The sequence below is a fragment of the Azolla caroliniana genome, unplaced genomic scaffold (assembly GCF_043228905.1).
Source record: "Azolla caroliniana isolate FFs.n. ecotype wild unplaced genomic scaffold, voAzoCaro1.0.p SCAF_284, whole genome shotgun sequence".
Classification (NCBI taxonomy): Eukaryota; Viridiplantae; Streptophyta; class Polypodiopsida; order Salviniales; family Salviniaceae; genus Azolla; species Azolla caroliniana.
The window spans coordinates 1-21,831 of record NW_028230719.1 but is presented as its reverse complement, the minus strand read 5'-3'; the positions used below and the strand labels follow the sequence as shown (position 1 = coordinate 21,831).

Genomic DNA, 21,831 nt, shown 5'->3' with positions numbered 1-21,831 from the left:
GAGCCGAAGATTCATAGGGAGCGGGGTTGAAGCAGATTTGGCTGATTGCATGTTGAAGCGTTCCAAGACACGTCGGATATAGTCGGTCTGAGACAGAAAAAGATGTCGTTTATCGCGATGCCGACTAATCTTCATGCCGAGTATGTGTCGTGCCGGACCGAGGTCCTTCATGGCAAACTTCAACCGCAGTTGCCGAATGAGATCGGCAAGTTCGCCCGCGTGGCGTCCAGAAATTAGCATGTCGTCCACGTAAATGATGAGGAAGATGGGTGATCCATCTTGAGCTGTGTTGGTGAAGAGACAATGGTCCTCATCGCTTTTTGAGAAGCCGATCGATTGGATGAAGTCGTCGAACTTCTTGTACCATTGTCGCGGTGCCTGTTTGAGGCCGTATAGACTCTTCCTGAGTCGGCAGACTAGATGTTCTTGGCCAGTTGCCACGAAGCCTTTTGGCTGCTCCATATAAATTTCCTCGTCAAGATCACCATGGAGGAAGGCTGTCTTGACATCTAGCTGAATCAGCTCCAAGTTGTCGGCTGCCACTACGCCGAGTAGAAAACGAAGGGTTGTCATTTTCACCACTGGTGAAAAAATCTCGTCGAAGTCGACGCCATATTCTTGTCGGAAGCCCTTCGCAACTAATCTGGCCTTGTACTTTGGGGTGGTCGAATCAGACGTCTCTTTAAGTCGATAAACCCACTTGCAAGGGAGAGCACGTCGATTCTTAGGTAATTCGACCAGATCCCAAGTCTTGTTTGCCCGAATGGAGTGCATTTCCGACTCCATCGCCAGATGCCAGGTGGTTGAATCGACAGATGTCGATGCTTCTTCGTAAGACGTCGGTTCGCCGGCGTCGGTGAAGAAAATTCCAGGAGAATACCTCTCCGGAGGTTGCGACAGTCTCTCGGATCGTCGAGGTATGATTGGACTGGTCGCATCGGGTATCAAGGTCGGATGGTCCGAAAGCGAGTCATTCGGCTGTGCCGAGTCGGTAGTGTAAGGTTCAGCTACCCGTGAAGTTGACCGTGTGTTAAGAGCGGGGCCTTCTTGAAGGGTCGGCACATCGGAAAATGTTACCCTTCGGACTTCGATCGGTTTTTCGACTGATGGATTCATAGCCGACTCGTTGAACACAACGTCCGAACTTCGAACGATTTGTCTGCGTTCGGGGTCCCAGAGTCGGTATCCCATTTCGCCGTCTGATCCATATCCAAGAAAAATGCATTTCCTGGACCGAGGTGCAAGTTTTCGGCGATCATCTTTCGGAATAAGGGCGTACGCCTCGCATCCGAATATCCTCAGCTTGTCGTAATTCGGCTTACTGCCGATCCATAGTTCCTGAGGAATTTGAAGTCCTAGAGGTCTACTTGGCGACATATTGATTATGTGTGCTGCCGTGAGTAGAGCCTCTGCCCAGAAGCCATCCGACAGTCCGGAGTGTTGGAGCATGGAAACTATCCGTTCTTGGATTGTCCGATTCATGCGTTCGGCAATCCCGTTTTGCTCCGGACTGTGTGGTGCCGTAAATTCACGTCGGATGCCGCGTTGTCGGCAGAATTTGACGAATTCTTCGGATTTGAACTCTCCCCCATTGTCGGTCCGAAAGCATTTCAGTTTTCGGTCGGTTTGATTTTCTACCATAGCGAGCCAATCTGAGAAGATCGAGAAGACCCGATCTTTGGTGCGAATCGGATAAGCCCACACCTTTCGAGTCGAATCGTCAATAAAACTGACGAAATAAGAGGCACCGCCGAGAGACTGATGCGGCATTGGGCCACAGACGTCCGAGTGGACTAAATCGAGAGGTCTCGTGTCTCTTGGTGCTGATGTCGGGTGTGATGCGGCTGCTTGTTTGCCATACTGGCAATGCTCGCAGAATTGATGGTCCGAGAAGGAGAGTTTGGGGATGTACCCGGCTCTAGATAGGTGCGTGATGCCGGCCTTGCTGAGGTGTCCTAATCTTCTGTGCCATAGTGATGACACAGGAATATCCACCAAAAACAGGTTACCCTCTCTGAGCGTAACATGTAACGGATACAGTGAGTGTATCTTGGGTCCTCTAGCAAGCAGGAGGTTCCCCCTGTGGAGTGTCCACCCTCCCGAAGAAAAACCGGCACGAATGCCGTCTTCATCTAGTTGTCCGACTGAGATCAATGGCCTTGAGAGCTCGGGTACATGTCGGACATTGTGAAGTACAAGTGTAGAGCCACCTGCAAGGTTGAGCTCTACTGTGCCGATTCCGATGATGTCACAGTGTTGCGAGTTACCGACTCGAACTGAGTCGGAGTGACGGATCGTATATTGCCGAAATTGGGATCGATGAGGAGTCACGTGAAATGACGCGCCCGAATCTAAGAGCCATGTGCTCGATTCTTCAGTCGTGAGCAGAACTTCTGATCCGACTGGATTTTCGATTGATAGTATATTCGGGTCGTTTGGTAGTACATCAGCTGAGAAGCTGACGTAATTGATCTCCTCATGCCGGCCACTCTTCTTGTCTGATCTCTGAGACTTGTCGTTCTTGTTCTTGAGTGCGCGGCAGTCGGCTTTGATGTGTCCGGGTTTCTTGCAATAGTTGCAGATTCGGTTATCCCGTGACTGGCTCCGTCTTCGCTGATTGTTCGGCGGCCGTGAGGAATCTCTTCCTCGTATGTTCGATCGGTCTGTCGAACCTTGTACTACGTAAGCGTCGTCTGTTGAGTCTTTGGCGAAAGTCTTTCTCCGAGCTGCTTCGGTCAGGATTGCGCTCGTGACTTCGGAGTATTTAACAGCCGTGGTTGACGCGTTGCACACGGTTGTGACGAAAGTTTCCCATGATGAGGGAAGGCTGCTCATGAGTATCATTGCTCTGAGTTCATCCTCGATTGCCGTCCCCTGAGATGAGATTTGGGAGCTTATGCTTTCGTACTCATTGAGATGTGCTTGAACCGAATCGGATTCTTTCATCCGCAAGTTGTAGAGGCGCCGGATCAGAAACATCTTCGTTGCAGCGACCTTCTTTTCGTAGGTGTCCGACAGTGTTTTCCACAGTTCGAATGCTGTCGTACACGATTGCACCGTAAAGTATACCGATTCCGATAGGTGCATCCGAATCGTGGCGCGGACGATTCTGTCCAGCTTCTGCCACTCAATTGGTTTGTATCCTTCTGGAGGTTCTTCATTTTCGATGGGATCGATTTGCCCCTTGACTATGAGATAGTCCTGCATTTGCTCCTTCCAGAAGTTAAAGTTCGATCCATCGAACTTTCGTAGACTCATTTCTGACGAGCCGGATGTTGATGCCATCAAATTCGGTTTCGGTTGACGAAGCTCGGTTCGGAGTTGACTACGAACCTTGTTGGAGTGCAGCCGGTTGGCTCACCCGATATCGTTCTAGTCGGATTTGAACCCGAGTCGGTTCGGCTTCGGATATATGTATTGTTGAACTTGCTCGAATTGACTCCGGTAACTTGAGGGACAGAACCGACTGGTCTTCCCGAATGGTTCCGAGTCGGAGTGAGCCCGGTTCGCTTCGGATATATATATCGAATACCGATTATTGAAACCGATTGTCTGGACCGATTCTGCTTCGGGTGGCTGCAGCGACGAGAGAGACGGATCCAACTGATCCTCTCGAATGTCGATCAGCCGGATGAAGCACGAATTGGGGTTGTTGTCTTGAGACCGATCTGCACCGAGTGGTTACAATGAGCAGCGTTTGATGACCTCTTCGGATGCCGTTTAACCGAGTGGAGCACGATCGTGTCAATGTTGCACAAGGGGATTTCACCTCGAGTGGTTACGATCACAAGGAACAGAGTACAACCTGCTGGCTTACTCCAAGTGAAGATGATCTAACGCGATGAGATGCAATCCTCGTTTTTCTTCTTCTTCTCTCTTCTTCGAATGACACAGGAAACCGAATACTGTGGAGGCTGAGACGACGGCCGACAGCGGATTGAAGGACCGAATACTGTGCAGGCTCTGATACCAGATGTTAGAGACAAAGTCGTCTATGCGGAAGATCAAGAAGCATTCGTTTCTTCTCTGTACCTGCGTATGACTGTTTCTAGGTCGTTGCACAGAGAGAGAGAGACAGAGACAAAATACTCTTTATTTCATAAAGCAAATAATACAACAACCAACCTTACAAAAGGGTTACAAGGTCACTATATATAGTGACCGACTTAGGGCAACTACCCTTTATGCTAATTACACAAATGGCCCAAACTTGAGCTATACAAAGGGATAGTGTGAATACGTCCATTATACACTTGTATTCGACAGGTCTTTCCATGATCTAGCGCCTAACATTTTCCTACCAATCTTCACAAATATATTGAAAGAAAGGCACGTATTTGATGTGATCTTGCATCCACACCTTCCAATATAATTCTCCAGGATCCCAAGTTAATCTAGATATTGGTCTTCTTTCCATAATCCAAATCCTCCCAAAATAATCACCTTTTGAGGATCCGGGTCTAGGACCCAAATTTATCCATCATTTGCAATCACCCTTGCTTCTTTATGCAAACAAAACCCAAACAAATCATTTTCCTTAGGTGTAAAGATTAACCTACCATCATATTGTACATCAAAATTCATACACTCTTGGTCCCCAATATAGGCTTTAACTCGAATTAAAACATCAAATGGAGTAAATAAACGCATCCACTTATGTGTAGCATATCCAATTTGCATCTGAATGTTAGAAAGGGCATTTTGTATTGCAGAATACATTATCTTCCCACCCATTGTATTACTAATCAATATCATTTGTTGATCTATAGGTTTAGACAGAAATGTTGTCCATGCACCTATAGACTATGTTGGCCCACGATCTAATTCTGACCATGCACATCTAGTACGCCTTCCCAACATTTGTCCTCTCTGGTCAGTCAACCATGTTGATAATGCTACTTGAGTGGGATTGGGAAATTTAAAGGCAAATTCCCTTGTTTTCAAAGTGATGTATACATGATTAGTGAAATTGAAGTTCCCAAAAATGAGAATTGCAATATTAAACACATAGCTAAGAAAATTAATGATTATGATTTTGAAAACAACTCATGATATTGCAATTTGCAATACGAGAGAACCACTTTGTTAGTAATTTTGCTTTTAGTAAGAATATTAAAGTATCATTTTGGGAGTGAAAATTGGAGTTAGATCAATGAAGATGATCAAACCCATTATGTGAATGAAAAATCATGAAATAATTGAGCATTGTGTTGGTTGGTTATATTCTCTAAAATTCTTATGTTGCTCGTTAATTTTCTTAATTATCATATACTCCTAATCTTAGGAGGCCCAACATCTTTGAAAATGAGCAAGCACACTTTCTTGTATGCATACAGACATACATATACATATACATATATGTGTGTGCCATGATTTCATCTTAAAATTAAAGTTTCGAATTTGTTTATGAAAGACTTCACACAGACTATGTGCATGATACGTTTTGCATCAATGAACAATGAAAACAAACAAATGTAGCATATAATCCAAGCGTTTTTTCTTGTCATTTGTGGGGTTGAAACTTTATAGAAACGTTGCCATCCAATACATATCAACAGGCTCACTATTAAACTAAATATCTCATTTCACGTAATAAGAAATGTAGGGTTTTGGAGTTCCAACGAAGCTTCATTTATAAGCCCCGTTGTAGTTTCGAAGAATAGTTGCATTAGCATTGAAGGTTTTTGATCGCTTTCTCATCCTTCGTAATCACATCTATGTTTCAGGCATTAGTAGCATATTAACAACAATTCGGTTGGAAGCAAATCGAACTTGTGAGACCGTAACCGAATGGTTTAAAGGGTTAAGTTCGGTTTGGTTCAAGTTCAAGCCGTGCGGTGTAAACGATTCGGTTTGAGCCATTGCTCACAGATCGAAGGTCAGCCAGGACGATTGGCAAGACGGTAGGGCAGGAATTTGACAGGTGTCATGCCCGTCTAAGGCCATTTTGCCCGTCAAAAACATACACCCAATAAAAATGTCCGTTAAGTGGCATCTAAACTTACAATTTTCATTTTTCATGCGAAAGGCGCCCAAAAATTATATATGTCAAATGACATGCTAAAAATTTAATTTCCATGTCATATATATGTGTGTGTGTGTGTAGTGTTGGGCAAAGGTTGAATTGGGAGTCGGGACCTTTGCCGGACAGTGACAACCATTATGGATAGCCGGAATCGATTCTGGCAAGATTTTTGACCAATTGGAATCTAGCCGGATGAGCCAGCTATTTCTATAGTATAGGAAAATATTTATATTGTATATTTTTTCCAATGTTTCATTCCCAAATTCTCCCCTCTTTCTATTTCCCACCTGTTTCCTCTTTTCTTGCTTCCTTCTTCACGCGTTGCTCGTTGCTTTCCTTCATCGCTACTCCCTTATCCTTGGTTGTTACCCATTTCTCCCGGCTCGCTCACTACTCGTTGCTCCCTGTCACTTCTCGGTGATTGCACGACATCTGTTGTTTGCCACTACACAACTTTGAAGTATGTATTTTGTCATTTTTTTTCTCTTTCTCTCTATTTTCTCTGTTTTCTTCTTTTATTGAATCTTTTTTCTTTGAAGATTGCTCATGAGAAACGTGTATGACAAAGTGGAATGCATTTTCTTTTATTCCCACAAAAATCTACAATAGGATAAGGACTAAGCAATTAGAGTGATTAGTTACATATGTTTGTCCAATATGGACTTATTGAAAGCCATAGAAAGCATGGAGGAGGTGAGATAGGTTTGATTGTTGATTGGTTGAACCCATAGATATCAAGGAGCATGGTTGTGATGAGGTTATTGTGTTTGATTGTTGACTGGATGAACTATTAATATGCACAAGTGATGCTAAAGGAAATTTAGGATACTCTAGGAAGATTTTTAAAATTTTAAAATTTTCATGCACTTTCTAAATTGGAGGTTAATTTGGTCTATTGAATCTTAATATTGGGGATATTTTGATTCTTAAAATTAGTGATCAGATTTTTTGTATTTACTATATTGTATGCTATAAGTCATCGAGTACAATAAGCATATCTTATTGTCACACATCACACATCATACAAGTACATATTGTATTGTATGAGTTAACAAAACTTTGATAGAGAACAAATATCTTGTAGATGGTATGCTCATTTGGCCATATGAGCTTAGCGAAGAGGCTTATGCCACTAATGCACGTGTAGTTGGGAACAATATGTACATGAGCATGCATGCAGGGAAATTTATATGCAATATCCAAAATTCTTAGGTTATGCATGTAAATTGAAGAAGACATTGTATGTATTACCAACAACGAACATCAAGTGCTTAATTACGCATGGATTTGAAATATCAAAGTTTGTGTATATGTTAGTTAGTACAATGGAATCATTCTCATTGTGAATTGTGCGGATGTTTATATCCTTGAATGCTCAAGAGGCATCAAACATTTGTTGTTGGAGGGATATATTTAACCTTTGGTTTGAAGAGAAAGAGAGAAGGATAATATCATTGAAGTAGACACATATTGCACAATGCTTAATATGAGGAGTCACGGTATGACAAACATTTTTTTTGTATATTTTGGGATTTAAGAAATATATGATGATTAACTATTCAATTTGTATGATTTCATTATCTTTGTCAGGTAGTTATGTTTATTTGTGTATTTTCTATAGTAATAAAATGTATAATAATGAAGTATCATATAGAGAGAGCTTTTCGTTATTAAAACTTGTACGCCAAAATGACATATATTAGTTTTTTTGCACTCTCAATGTCATAAGACATACATCTTTAAAAAATGCCCGTCAAAAAAAACTTAAAAGACTAACCAGTCAAATTCAGGCGCAGAACTGCGGAGACTGTTGATGGATCGGGCGTTGACGATGGAATCAAGAGGGTTAGTTGAAGAAAGACTGTGAGAGGCAGCGAGTGAAGGTGAACATGGATGGATCCATCCCACTGATTCTATGAAGCTCTTGGATTCTCATTCTGAAGAAGGAAGCAGCAGAAGCAGAAGCAGAAGCAGAAGCAGAAGCAGAAGCAGAAGCAGCAGCAGAAGCAGCAGCAGGAAGAGGAAGAAGAAGAGGAAGTGGAAGTGGGAGAGGAGATGCTGAAGAAGAAGGTAGCCTCGCTGATCGCCTCTGTTACTTCTTCCGACGTCCACCACCATCGACTGGCTTTCGTCGCTCTCTCCTGCACCTCCCTCATCCTCATTTACTCCTTTTTCTTCCTGCTCCCGCCTTTCAACACAACCGCCATTACCTCCTCTCCTCCTCCTCCTCCTCCTCCTCCTCCTCCTCCTCCTCCTCGACTCCCTTTACTTACGCCGTCTCCCTCTCCAGCAGCTTTCGATCCTTCGCCTTTGGATTCCAACTCAGGCTCCCCTCCGATGATGATGATGATCGGAGACGAATCCTCGGCTGCTGCCGTCTTCTTCAGAAACGCCCCTTGGAAAGCTGCCATTGGTCACTGGTTCTCCCGATGCTATGAAGCGTCAACTCCCTTCTCCCTCAACGAGGTCAGCCCTCCCTTTCCCCAAATCTTTCCACATACACACACATACCTACATTACGCACATATAAATCAACCAAAACGCTTGGACATATAATGCAACGCTCACATCTAATGAGTCTTGATACACTGATGAGATAGCAGTTGTTAAAAGCCCCTAGTGCGGAAGACCTGCTAATAAGAGATCTGGACCTTCAGACCTACCGTGAATATGAACACACCCTTAGCTGAAGGGTTTAAGATCAAGGATCCCAAAACTCACATTTTGATCATTGGGCGAACAACTTGCATACTCCGGATTCATGGCCTCAGGCCTCAGGCCGATTATAACTTTTCTGAAGTGGGTGAAATCTAAAGAGGTTTGGAGGAAGCTTTGAGAATATGGCACCCTGTTTTTCTCCAAGTAAAGAATCCACCTTCTGGTCTACGCCTTACTTAGAAAAGAGAAGATCATGAGCACATTGAACTCTTCATTGTTTATGGGGCTCATTCTACTAATTTGGGTTAATTCTAAATTCGTTTGCATGTCGTGTACAATCTCTAAAGCTCATTTAGCTGATGCCCAGGGTTGCAATGTGCAAGGTTCAACAATGTGGTCCTTTTCATAATCACAGGTCAAAATCAAATTTTGACAAGATAATCTAGATGCTAATCCTTTGCATAAACATAGAAAAAATATTGGGATGATTGAAATGAATCAGTGTACAGGGGGCAATTGCAGTTGATTTACTCGTGGCAGATGTATTATAACGAGAAGACACCATGATGTCATCTGAGAACAATGTTTACAAATGTATTTTCTGTCTGATTGCCTGTCATATCTGGATGTTCACTTCGGTCTTAGACGTTTATCTTGATTTCAAGGGCACTACTGAACTGAATTCATCAATAATCTTTTAGAAATACCTGTTTGTGTTTGATTTTCTTAGGTATTGAGGATTATAGCAATGCAAAATGTATTACTTTTTTATCTTCATCATTGTATTATGTTTCATATTCATCACTTAAAAGGGGTTTGTTTATGGAAGTTATAAATCCTAAACCTTACACCCACATTTCCAGAAGTGCTTGTTTGTCATTTAGTGCTAGACATATCTGGAATATCATTCCCAATTCCTGGTTATGACATTTGCAACTCATGTCTCTGATGTTTGGAAATGTCCCTGTGAATTTTTATTATTGCATCATGTAATACAAATATTCTTTATAAAAAGAATGCGAGGGCATAATCATCTGATAATATTAACCACCATGCAAGCTAACCTTTCTGAGTATTTTCTATCCTCAAACATACCATTACTATATCCATTTTATGGAAAAAGCGATGAAATTCAAACAGGGGGAAGTAACAAACATTAGGAAATGATTACTGCAGAATCCTGTCAGTTCACACCTCAAACTTGTAGTATCGTTTCTGTAATCTAGGATGGATCAGATGCAGTCTTACAGTGTCAGCAGTTTGATCATATATGCTAGTTTTTTTAAAATCAGGTTTATTATGGATCTTCTAAATGCTTCTGGTTAAAATCGGCTTATGTAGACCACTTTCGGCAGGCTCTGCCCAAATAACTGTAGTCAGAATGGGATATGCAACCATGAAGAAGGGCAATGCAGATGTTTCCATGGATTTGAAGGTGAGCATTTCAACCCTTGATGATCTTACTTTATCGTTCTGTCACACAAAAAAATTGAAGATTGCACTTATATGTTTATCCACAATTTTTTAAATGCAGTTTACTTGTTTTTGTGTGCTTTCGAAATGTATTTGGAAACATCCTGATTCGTTCTGCTTACTAAAGCATTTATTTTCTTTTGATGCTAAATATATATTTCCATCGTAGGTCCAGGTTGTGAGAACCTTTTGAATCTAGAGTGCAATTTGGAGCCGTCAACAGATTGGCCTTATGGTCGATGGGTAGTATCCATATGCTCTGCATTTTGTGACAAAAGAAAAGCAAAGTGTTTTTGTGGAAGTGGTACTAAGTATCCAGAGCGCCCGGTCGCAGAAGCTTGTGGCTTTTCTCTTAGGTACTACTACCATGTTGCTTCTACTCTTGCATTTTTCTGTGTTGCTGAAGGGATGCCACATGAATAAAGGGATTGCATTTATGTCAATCACCTGCAAGTCATTTCTATATACGATCCGCTTGCTGGTTTAATTTATCTAACACGATTGATGTTTAGTACCATGCAATTCTAGGTTGAAACGATCAGATTGAAAAAGTGGATATTAGGTATTTGCTCTAATGTGACTTAATCTTTATTGCGCTCAAGATGTGAGAAGGGTTTCCTTGAAAGGGACGACCCATATGGTGATCATGGAAATGGGAATATAATATGATGTTTTAATGGTCCTTACATAATTAAGCATGACAGGGGTATGGCAGCATAAATGAGAGTGCATGCAAAGAAGAGATGGGAACTATGAGGTACCTCGTTTTCTTTGGATCATAAATGCTTCAGGAAATCGCAACATTTATTCATACATGTATGATATGTGGGATATTTACTAAGCCATTATGATCATCACTTTCTTGTGCGACCATGTGTTTCATTATATGTAATCTTGGCAATAATACAATAATATGTCTTTTTCAGAAATACGTGCAACATTCAACCACAAATCTCCCTAGGCTTTTCAGTTCTCAAAATATATTAACATCTTTTATATTTTAAGACGCTCTCTCATGTTTGAGTAAAATAAACCAAAATACAATGTAACAAAATTAGTAGAATTGACTATGGCATCAGAAAATCTCATTAGCTAAAAGCTTAAGATTTTGAACTTAGTTGGACTAAAGCTTCCATCTTCGAACGATCTCCAACATGGGCGATCCAAGATGGAGAAGTCTCTGAAGCGAGGGAAGCACCTTGGAATTTGGGTTATAATGGACTTTATTTGTCGATTATAAGGGTGATGGGGTTGTGATCCAGATGAACACAACAAATTGCTATTTCCCGATCTATCATTACCCCTTTCAAATGTTCTGGTTAATACCCCAGTTGCGCACCCCTTGATTGACTTGTAGCAGGAGTGATGCGTACAATAAAAGTTGTGATGGTTCCTTGTTCATGATTATTGTGCTTGTATTGTTGTCCTTCAATAACTTCACTCGAAGTCTCTTGAGTTCTAGCATGAATAGTCGTGACTTCCGAATACTGTTGGTTTTTGTGTTCCATTACCTTGCATAGTGGGCCAAAGATTTGTTTGAATGAGACAATGGTATCTCCCTCTAATTTCATAAAAAACAGCACAATGCCAAACATCCTATTCCTTTGATTCCACCCCTTGATGGCGCAATTGGCAGATATACTCTTCCATAGATTTGCGTGTATATCTCCCAAATACTGTTGGTTTTTTGTGTGCCATTACCTTGCATAGTGGGCCAAAGATTTGTTTAAAGGAGACAATGGTATCTCCCTCTAATTTCATAAAAAACAGCACAATGGCAAACATCGTGTTCCTTCGATTCCACCCCTTGATGGCACAATTGGCAGATATGCTCTTCCATAGATTTGCATGTATATCTCCCTATCTCAATCTCTCAACTGATGCGAAAAGGTTCTGAGCTGCCCTATCACTCAGAGGGCAGGAGGTAGATGTGAATCCATTTGAGAAGGCCTGATAATAAATCCATCCCGTGTCTTTTTTTATCGATTCTCCTGCCAAGACACCGAGACGTTATGATTCATCTTCCTGAATTTAATGATACCAGTTCAGATAACTTTATTCTTTTTCACTTTGTTCATGTTCAGTTGTGAACAATCCAATCTATATTGGAATGGGATAGAGCATTTATATTTGCCGTTTGATTGGAACCATTATTGCATTTAAGCATGCCAAAACTGTTTTAATAACATAAGTGCCAGTCTTGAGTACCTTTGCTTTGGGAGCTCCCTCTCCCAAATCTGTTAGATACTGGTCATTGATCGGAATATTGCCGTGGTCACTATTGGTGCTGCCCTCATATCTACCCTGGGTTATATCACGGGGCGCTTATGCATTGTTCCTTATCAGGGAGGCAATCATTAATGCTGAAGGTCTCTCCAAATCTGTCCATTTATGAGAGGCCAAAATATATTAATGTCTTTAAGAGGCCAAAAGGGCCTTTTAGACCAAACAAGAGATTACATCTTAAGAGGGAGAGAGAGGGAGAGGAGGAGAGAGAGAGAGAGATTTTATTGCTCAATAGTGGTACCATGGTGGATTGGAGAGAACCAGATTGGAGCAACATTTTTTCAAACAGTAGTGATAAGAATGGTTGGTGCAATGTCGATCCAAGTGATGGGTATAGAGGCACAGTACATTATAAAGAACAATGTGATTGCAAGTATGATGGTGCAGACGGAAGGTTTTGTGAGAAGGCAACTCAATGTGTTTGCCTTAATCAATGCTCTGGAAATGGAGTATGTAGTGGTGGATTTTGCCAGGTGGATTTCTTCAATTTCCTTGGATGCAGTATCCCTTCAAATTTCCATCTCAATAGATGTAATATTGGTGGTACACTTATAGCTCTTCGAATTTATTTTATTTATTCAGTGTACAGAAGGTTGGTATGGCGTTGATTGCAGTATACCTTCATCTCAAATAGAATCAACTAGTTGGCCGAAGTGGTTGGGAAATGGGACATTATTACCTCAAGAAACATCTTTTGCAAATGCCGGTACCACCAAAACTGCAATTATAGAGAAGAAACATCCACTCATTTATGTTTATGATTTGCCTCCACAATTCAACACTCATCTTCTAGAGGTAGGATCTTGAACAAGTTATCAATACCATGAACATGCAAAATTCGGCTCACATGCATGCTCCTGTATGCAGGGCCGGCACTGGAAATTTCATTGTGTTAACAGGATTTATGATTCTGAGAATCTGACAGTTTGGACGCCCCAATTGTATGGAGCTGAGGTATATTCCTGGTACTAACTCGATAAATTAAAAGGATTCATTTTAATCCGCTGATCCAGAAGGGATATTTGTCTCTTCAAATTGAAGCTAAGCAATCATGGTGGAACTTAAAATCTTATCTGTTATTGTAGATTGCAAGTCACAAGTGATAGATACTTTCAGCCTTGTCCCATGTTCCCTTTTTCTTTCGCCATGCACTATCCCTTTCCCTTGTTTGATGAATTAAAAATAAGCATAGTCAAAAGGGGTAGCCATTTTCAGCTTCTTGTACCATGTCCCCATTTCCTTTTATCATGCACTATACCTTTCCATTGTTTGAGCACACTCATGCCAAACGCCCCTAGAAAATGCCAATCCTCATCCTGAAAATCGCCTTGTGTAAACATGAAATTCAGCCAGTTTCAAAGAAAGCAAATTAACATTGTAAGAGACCATTCAAAGAAAGTCTATGAAGTTTTGAAAGTAAAGTCGAAATTATGACATTCGAAAATATGAAATGAGGATGTTTTTTCACACAAGTGGAATTCTGTGGCATATCAGCTAGCTTAATGCAGGAAAAGCCATCTCCTAACATGTTCAACACCAAATTTGTTAGGGCATTTATGATATCGTCCTTGAATTGTAGAAAATATACAGTACATTCTTAGATTGAATAATGAAACTGCCATAAATGCACTGAATTTTTTTAGGAGATGTAGAAAAACCACGGCACTCTCCCATGAGATAAATACAAGCCATTAAAATCTAATGTGCAAAAAAACGTGAGTTGCTGACTATTCTGTTATTTTTAGTATTAAAATATTGTCATTGAAGGTGCTTGGTGATTGTGCACAATATCTAATCGTTAAATAATATAAAGTTCACATCAACAGACATTAAATACCCAAAATTCCAAAGTATTGATGCTGTAACATAAAAACTTACGAGGACCCTTTTTTTATGGATCCCCCATATATTGTGAGTCTTTTTACTCTGAGAAAAGCCACTGAACATATAACAGACTTCTAAAACATTTATCCTGTCAGAATTTCTAATTATGGTAGTCGACCTCTATGGGGACATGTAGTCAAGGCTTCTCTTTCTTGATTATTTGTTTACACAAGATGCTTTCTTTTCTATGGACTATTCTTTAGGAATGTCTCTTGTTATAAGGCTAGATAACTATCAATATTATCTTGTGGTTTGTGAAAATTCAAATAATATTCTTGATTATTTGTTTACACAAGATGCTTTCTTTTCTATGGACTATTCTTTAGGAATGTCTATTGTTATTAGGCTAGGTAACTTATCAATATTATCTTGTGGTTTGTGAAAATTCAATAATATGAGAGCATTATTTATTTATCTTATTTTTATGTTATGTAGATTGCTGTATATGAGAGCTTGCTAGCTAGCCCCCATCGGACAACTAATGCTGAAGAGGCCGATTTCTTCTATGTACCTGTTTTTGGTGCATGCCTTATAACACGTGCTGACGATACTCCTCATCTTTCTATGAATGTATTGGCTTCTCCTATAGCCCACATTGGCCTCTTAAAAGATGTTAACATATCTTTCTTTCTAACTAGAGTTTTCTTTCTTCATTCTAATTATGCTGACATAGAAAGATGATATCTTTATAACATTGTGAGTGTGTGTCCTTTTAAGTTATATAATAAAACTTTATCAGTGCCTGCCCATTAACTGTTGTTCATAATAAGAAAAGAAATGGGCGATAATGCTGCTGGTTTAATGAATATAACGAGAGATTCTGTCAATTGCTGATGTTATGAAGCGATCAAGCCTTTGATTGTGTCAGTCCATAGGATGACATTTGTTTTTCTATATTAGTGTTGTTGATTCTGGATTTCTCACATTTGGTTTATTGTTGCAGGAATTTATGGGCTTTAGGAGCTATACCGCTCTAGACTTGTATAGGAAAGCATATCATCATATCAGGCAAAGCTACCCCTATTGGAATCGCACAGATGGACGTGACCACATTTGGGTATTGTAAATTTGGCATAGCCCTTTTTTGTTCATGATAACCTTTTGTGACATAAAACAAGCTTCCAAACTTGATTATAAAACTGCTGTGCAGTTCTTTTCTTGGGATGAGGGGGCATGTTTTGCTCCAAAAGAAATCTGGAACAGCATGATGCTTGTACATTGGGGAAACACCAATGCCAAACATAATTATTCCACAACAGGCTACTTTCCAGATAATTGGGATCACATACCAATTGCAGCGAGAGGAAGTCATGTTTGCTTTGATCCTGAAAAAGACCTTGTTCTGCCTGCATGGAAGGTTCCAGATGCTAGTCTCATTTCTGAGAGATTTTGGGAAAGGTAATGATCTCTCCCTCTATATATACGTCCATCATAATTGACAATATGTGTCATTGCATTTATTTTTCAGCATTGTTTACTCATTGATTGCTTCTTGACTTCCAAGTCTCATACTTCAGCCTCTAATAGATGTTAATGTATCTTTTTTGTTTCCTTTTCTGTAAAGCGTACTTCATTAATGTACAATATTGGGAATACCCACTCTCATGATCTCCATCAACCTGAGTGCTTCAAGCTTAAGATTTTCCAGATATGTGTTGGTTGGGCGACATAATAATGAGATATTTTCTTCCAATTTCATGTAGTGCCAATCCCTTGGTTATTGCAGGCCTATATTCCAAAGGACAACATTGTTCTATTTCAATGGGAACTTGGGCCATGATTATGAATATGGTCGTCCAGAGCCAAGGTTTACTAGTTCTGAATTAATCTTTGATAAAGTCAGATTGACGGACAAACCAATGACATGGATTTTCACACTGATTTTTTGTTTGTCTAGATATAGCATGGGAATCCGACAGAAGCTGGCCCGTGAATTTGGTTCATCGCTTAATAAAGATGGAGTGTTAGGAAAGAATTCCACAAATGATGTGATTGTCACGAGTGTTAGAAGCAACACATACTCAGAAGAGTTAGGAAGCTCGAAGTTCTGCGGAGTGCTGCCTGGTGATGGTTGGAGTGGACGAATGGAAGACAGCATCCTACATGGCTGCATTCCTGTAATCATCCAAGTATGGATTCATATTCTAACACAGCCTGGATGTCAAATAATATAAATCTCATCATCGTTATCTTCTTGTTATTATATGCTCAGGATGGTATACAGCTCATATATGAGAATGTGCTGGATTATGATAAATTTGCAGTACGCATCAAGGAAGACGAAATACCACAACTTGTCAACATATTGAGGGTAGACTCTCACTTTCCAGTTTTACATAGTATGGTGGAAGCTTGTGATTGATTATCATGTCAATTTTTATGAAACTGTGGATAGAACATGAGCGAAACAGAAGTGGATTCCAAACTTTCTGTTATTCAGAAAATGTGGCAAAGATTTCTATATCGTGATGCCATTCTTTTGGAGGCACAAAGACAGAAAGAGCAATTCAACAAAACCAGTGAATGGGCAAACGCCTTTGCAACACTGATAGATGATGATGATGCTTTCTCAACTTTGATAGAGGTTAGTAGTGCAACTTTTGCTGTTTCTTATATATTATCAGTCTTGATGCTATTATGTCCTGATTCTTCCAAATGTGGCGGCTGTAAAAATGTCTTTGAATATGAGAGAATCAGTTGATTGAAGTATCAGATGAAACAACCATTCAGAGTGAGCCCCTAATTAGCTGATGTAGAATTGTGGTGTATATGGACACCAATTAAAAAATTGTATAGCATTCATGTGTATTCCAATCAATCTAAGCATATCACCATAGAGTAGTCAGCACATTACTTAATGTTCATGTTTATTGGTTTCGCCTATTGATAGAAATAGGATTTTACAGAGAGAAATGAGTTCATGCTGAAAAAAAGGACTGCCTAATTGAACTGATTGATTCTTGGCTGTGACATACAATGATGCAGCTGGTGGTATATAATAGGGACTTGATCCATGCTTCAAATTAGATTTTATTGCATAGTACTGTTAATGTGGTTGATTTATACAATAAAGCTCTTTAATACAAAATATTAATGTTGATGATGGATTGTACATACATGCACATGGATAGGGAAAGAGTAGTATCTATATGGCATGACATTTTATTGCATTTTTTTCTTGGTAATTTCATAAGAATGCTGGTCATGGTGTTGGTCAATTTTTTTTGTATATTTATGTATGGAAATTTTTGTATGTAGGTACTGCATTACAAGTTGTATAATGATGACTGGAGGCAACAAACAGAGCGGCATGATGGGGCATTACCCAATGCTTGCGTTAAAGTTTGAAAATTTCATTAAATATATTAATTCCCTATTCTTGTAGTATATTTGGCCAATCGGGCTGTATCAAAGTTTGTAGACTGTAAGGTCGTTAGCTTGATACACTGATGCAGCATGTAATTTAGGAGGAAGTGATGATATGATGGATGTAACAGAGATGTGTAAAGCAAGGATTTGAAGTTATGACCTTTTGTTGTAGTTTAGGAGGAACTTGGAAGCGATGATATGTGGTAACAGAGATGTGTAAAATCAAGGATTTTGAACCCATGACCTTTTGTTGATGTCTATTAGCTTACAACTAGGGTAAGCCTATTACAATAAAACAAAAAAGCTTTTAACATATATATGTATATATATAATAATAGATAGATAGATAAAATTAATTTAGCCATAGAAGGTCAAGGCATCACTTGTTCTAACTACAGTAACCATTCGGTTAAGTGTGTGCCCACTTAAGTGCACCATTCTATTAAGTGCGCTTTCTATAGAGGTCAAAATTCCGATCAAAAAAATTACATTGTTCATGATGAAATTACATCAAGCGAAATTAAAACTATTTCACAACATTCAAAAAAACAATAAAAGAAAGGAGTTTCTAACCAAAAAAAAAATTAAAAGAATTTGTTACGTGATGGTGGGTGGGATCTCGTGATTGTGGGTGGGGGTCTCCTAAAAATGCACAAAGAGAAATGCAAGGAAAAAAAGAACCAAATTTTGGAATCGGTCTCTTGAGTCGTAGTGTCTGTTTGTGTGTTATGTTTTGTATGTGTGCGTGTGTGTTTCTGCGAGGCGGTAATTTTGATTCTCGTTAAAGAAAATAAACTTTCTTACTTAACCCAATTATCCATTTCCTTTTTGGTATTCATTCATTCTTAATTATGTTTCTTTCTTTCTCTCCCTCCCTCACTTTCTTAATTTTCTTTCTTTCTCTCCATCTCTCCACCCGCCACCGCCTTCGTTCGTTCTTAATTATGTTTCTTTCTTTCTCTCCCCCCCTCCCTCCTCCCTCTCTTTCTCTTTCTGTGCATCTCGTTTATTTTATTTCTGTTCCAGCCTATGCTTTCTCCCTTGCTCCTCCTCTCTCTTTTCCGGTCTCCTCCATCTCCACCTGTACTACGATTCCTCAAACCTCCCGCCACATAGGAAGAGAATGCAAGGAAAAATCTCATCATATCCAAGGAAGTTCATTAGGTAGGCCTAACAAAAAGGCAAAAACTCAAGGTAATATGAAATCGGGAAAAAGTGATATCAAACAAGAGTATATTGAAACCATAAACATTTCAGGTCACTTATATCACATTAATCGATCAAATTTATAATAAAGAAACATATGATACGAACACAGAAGGAAAAAATTTCAAGAAACCCTAAAAATTTTCAGAAAACCCCTAAATACGCAGCTCGGTTAAGTGCGCACTTCACCCATGCGTTCAAAGTGCGAACTTAACCGAATGGTTACTGTAGATTGTTCAAATATCATTTCTGTAAAACCTATGCTTACTTTTTCATTACTTGAGATTAGAGCCAAGGAAATTGTTATATAGAAAGCTTGATATGGCTAATAATAATATGTTTAACAAGTAAAAAGACCCTTTACCTATGATTAAATTGCTAGAACACCTCTATGTCTTGCAAATGATTAGAATGTGCATGTGAACAACAATATGGGTATTATACTCGTATGCACAAACATGGTTGTGCCATAGGTGGAACATATGATTGCATGTAGTAGTGTTTGAACTCGCACAACTTTCTCGTGAGATGCTAGTACATCCTCTATTTTTGTTTATATTTATAGAAGATTTTAGAATGCGCTAGAACCTAAACGCATGTGTGACACTTGGCAAGGGAACTTGTGACACAATCACATCAAGATGTGCAGGTTTGTAAGGTAGGTGGTGATTAGGGGAAAGACAAAGTGAATGCGGGATGGGATTTGCAACAAGTTATGAAGATTTTTGAAACAAAGGATGAGGAGGTATATGTGGTGCTAATTTGTGAGGGATCTTTATAGATTGATAACATATTATACGGAGTATATGTGGTGCTAATGTGTGTGCGTGAGAGAGAGAGAGAGAGAGAGTATCGAAGACAATAACTTGTATTGACAAAATAATGGAAGATTACAATAATAAGAACTCTACTTGATTGAATGGCAAACAACAACATAAGAAATGAGGGTTTCATTTTATCTAGGGAACCATGTACATAGTGTGAAAAAGGATAGTGGGTAGAATATCACAATATACTATTTGTTAATGCAATGATTATCCATCTTTACATATGAGAGGGAAGATAAATACATACTTATGACACTAATTGGTTTTCTTAATGCACATGTGCCTGCCACATAGTTCACACGCATGGTTGAGCTTGGTCTACTAAGTTTATCGTGGACCCACCTACTTAAACTTCTACAAACAATTACTTGTTGTTTTGTGATGTCAATGATGCAGAGTGGAGTAACACCCTATTGTTGACGAGACTAGTGAGAGAGGGTGTCAAACTTTCTCAAGCATATCGATAGAGTGAACTAGCTAACCCAATGAACTATCCTCTCTAATCTCACTCTTATTCTCCATTACATAATACAGAAGGCATTACCAAATGAGGCTTAACATATATCACCACGTTTTATTGACTACTTAATCAGATGTAAATTAAAACAAGAAAGACATGATGAAGTTGATCACAATCACTTAAGATGGAGACCCAAAGATTGAGCTATGGGTAAAAGATGAGGCTCAAAAGTTGCGTATATGAGTTAGGTTCTTTATCTCTCTCCTAGTTTGTCTCTTGCTCCTAGACTTGACCCTGTGGTGCCAATGCCAACGTTTTCGGAAAGGCACAGGAAAAGCAAAGTATGACAATATTACAATCAAAGAGCTTAGATTTTCTTTATTTGCTTCTTCATTCCTTGTCTATCTCAACAAATGAACTAGATGAAAGCCAAAGACTATTGAAAATCATCTAGGAACCAAATTGATATGCCAAAGATCAACATCTTCTATAAGAAATTGGTCATGATGTAATGCTAGTGCACCTTGATTTTCTTTGTTTGTGCATGAGATATGAAGTTTCATGTTAGCTAGATGTAATGATATCATTAGAATGTAGTCACATCACACCATCGATTAAGATGTTAAAGTCTTTGAAGATGTACCTAAGCCACACAAATTTATAGACACTAATTGTTGCGCCTTTATACTTTTGTCTTTGTGCTTGATAGAGTTGGCATAGGTTGCATCTTGATGCTCTATGAGACCACACTTCATGAGACAATATCGAAGTTGAATCCCCATCGTCGATTGTAATTCAATCTAGCTATCACACCATTTAACATTTGTGTAGCCCTCGAGCCAAATGTGGTTCAAACAATGTTGTTGACATACCTTAACCCTCGCTTTCCCTAGTCCAATCGCATATTGATGAGTGCTAGCACAAACCATCGAAGCAGGTCAATAATGTAGCTAAGGTCGGGTTGAGGATCGTCAAGTAGATTACATTATCATTATTGTGTCGGGTCAACCCTCGAGCCAAATGTTGTTGACGTACCTTAACCCTTGCTTTCCATAGTCCAAGCGCATATTGATGAGCGCTAGCACAAACCATCGAAGGAGGTCAATAATGTAGCTAAGGTTGGGTTGAGGATCATCAAGTAGATTATATTATTGTGATCGTGTCGGGTGAGCCCTCGAGCCAAATCTAGTTCAAACAATGTTGTTGACGTGCCTTAACCCTCGCTTTCCGTAGTCCAAGTGCATATTGATGAGTGCTGGCACAAACCATCGAAGGAGGTAAATAATGTAGCTAAGGTCGGGTTGAGGATCATCGAGTAGATTACGTTATCTTTATCATGTCGGGTCGTAGAAAATAGAGGCAAAGCAATATGCCTTCATGATGAAGTTATTGATAGTCCTCCAACATGAAACTTCAAAGAAGTGTCTCAAGATCTTTAGTGGGCAAGAGTGATGAATGAAAAGGTGTTACCCCTTTATGACAATGAGATATAGGAGCTCATATTGTCTTTCCCATACAAGCACCTCGTTGATTTACAAGGCAAAGAACAAATTCAACACAAAGCTTGCATCCTCACCAAAGGTTACACCCCGATCATTTGATGAGATCATTGTCCCCATCACAAATATGATGTGCACGTGTAT

The 21,831-nt window shown here is 39.6% G+C and overlaps 1 protein-coding gene across 4 annotated transcripts; it reads left to right on the top strand.

Moving 5' to 3' along the window:
- Positions 1-7,889: 7,889 nt before the first annotated feature.
- On the top strand, positions 7,890-17,893 carry LOC147848636 (putative glucuronosyltransferase Os03g0107900). Of its 4 annotated transcripts, none has more exons than XM_087338275.1 (14): positions 7,890-8,491; positions 10,025-10,118; positions 10,326-10,512; positions 12,678-12,915; positions 13,025-13,237; positions 13,310-13,396; positions 14,762-14,896; positions 15,270-15,383; positions 15,477-15,724; positions 16,053-16,133; positions 16,224-16,455; positions 16,539-16,637; positions 16,722-16,910; positions 17,585-17,893. In XM_087338275.1, exons 1-14 carry the CDS (start codon positions 8,081-8,083, stop codon positions 17,672-17,674), a joined length of 2,418 nt encoding a protein of 805 aa, XP_087194401.1. In that variant the 5' UTR covers positions 7,890-8,080; the 3' UTR covers positions 17,675-17,893. The 4 variants fall into 4 exon arrangements, with proteins under 4 accessions (XP_087194401.1, XP_087194402.1, XP_087194404.1 ...); XM_087338276.1 differs by having other exon boundaries at positions 8,348-8,491; positions 10,332-10,512; XM_087338278.1 differs by having other exon boundaries at positions 8,354-8,491; positions 10,039-10,118.
- The last annotated feature ends 3,938 nt before the right edge of the window (positions 17,894-21,831 follow it).

Excerpts from the sequence above, each read along its gene's own strand:
- LOC147848636 (XM_087338275.1), top strand. The coding sequence starts at position 8,081 with ATGCTGAAGAAGAAGGTAGCCTCGCTGATCGCCTCTGTTACTTCTTCC. Across the intron at positions 8,492-10,024 it reads CTCCCTTCTCCCTCAACGAG|ACCACTTTCGGCAGGCTCTG; the intron begins GTCAGCCCTCCC and ends CGGCTTATGTAG. Across the intron at positions 13,397-14,761 it reads CCCAATTGTATGGAGCTGAG|ATTGCTGTATATGAGAGCTT; the intron begins GTATATTCCTGG and ends TATGTTATGTAG.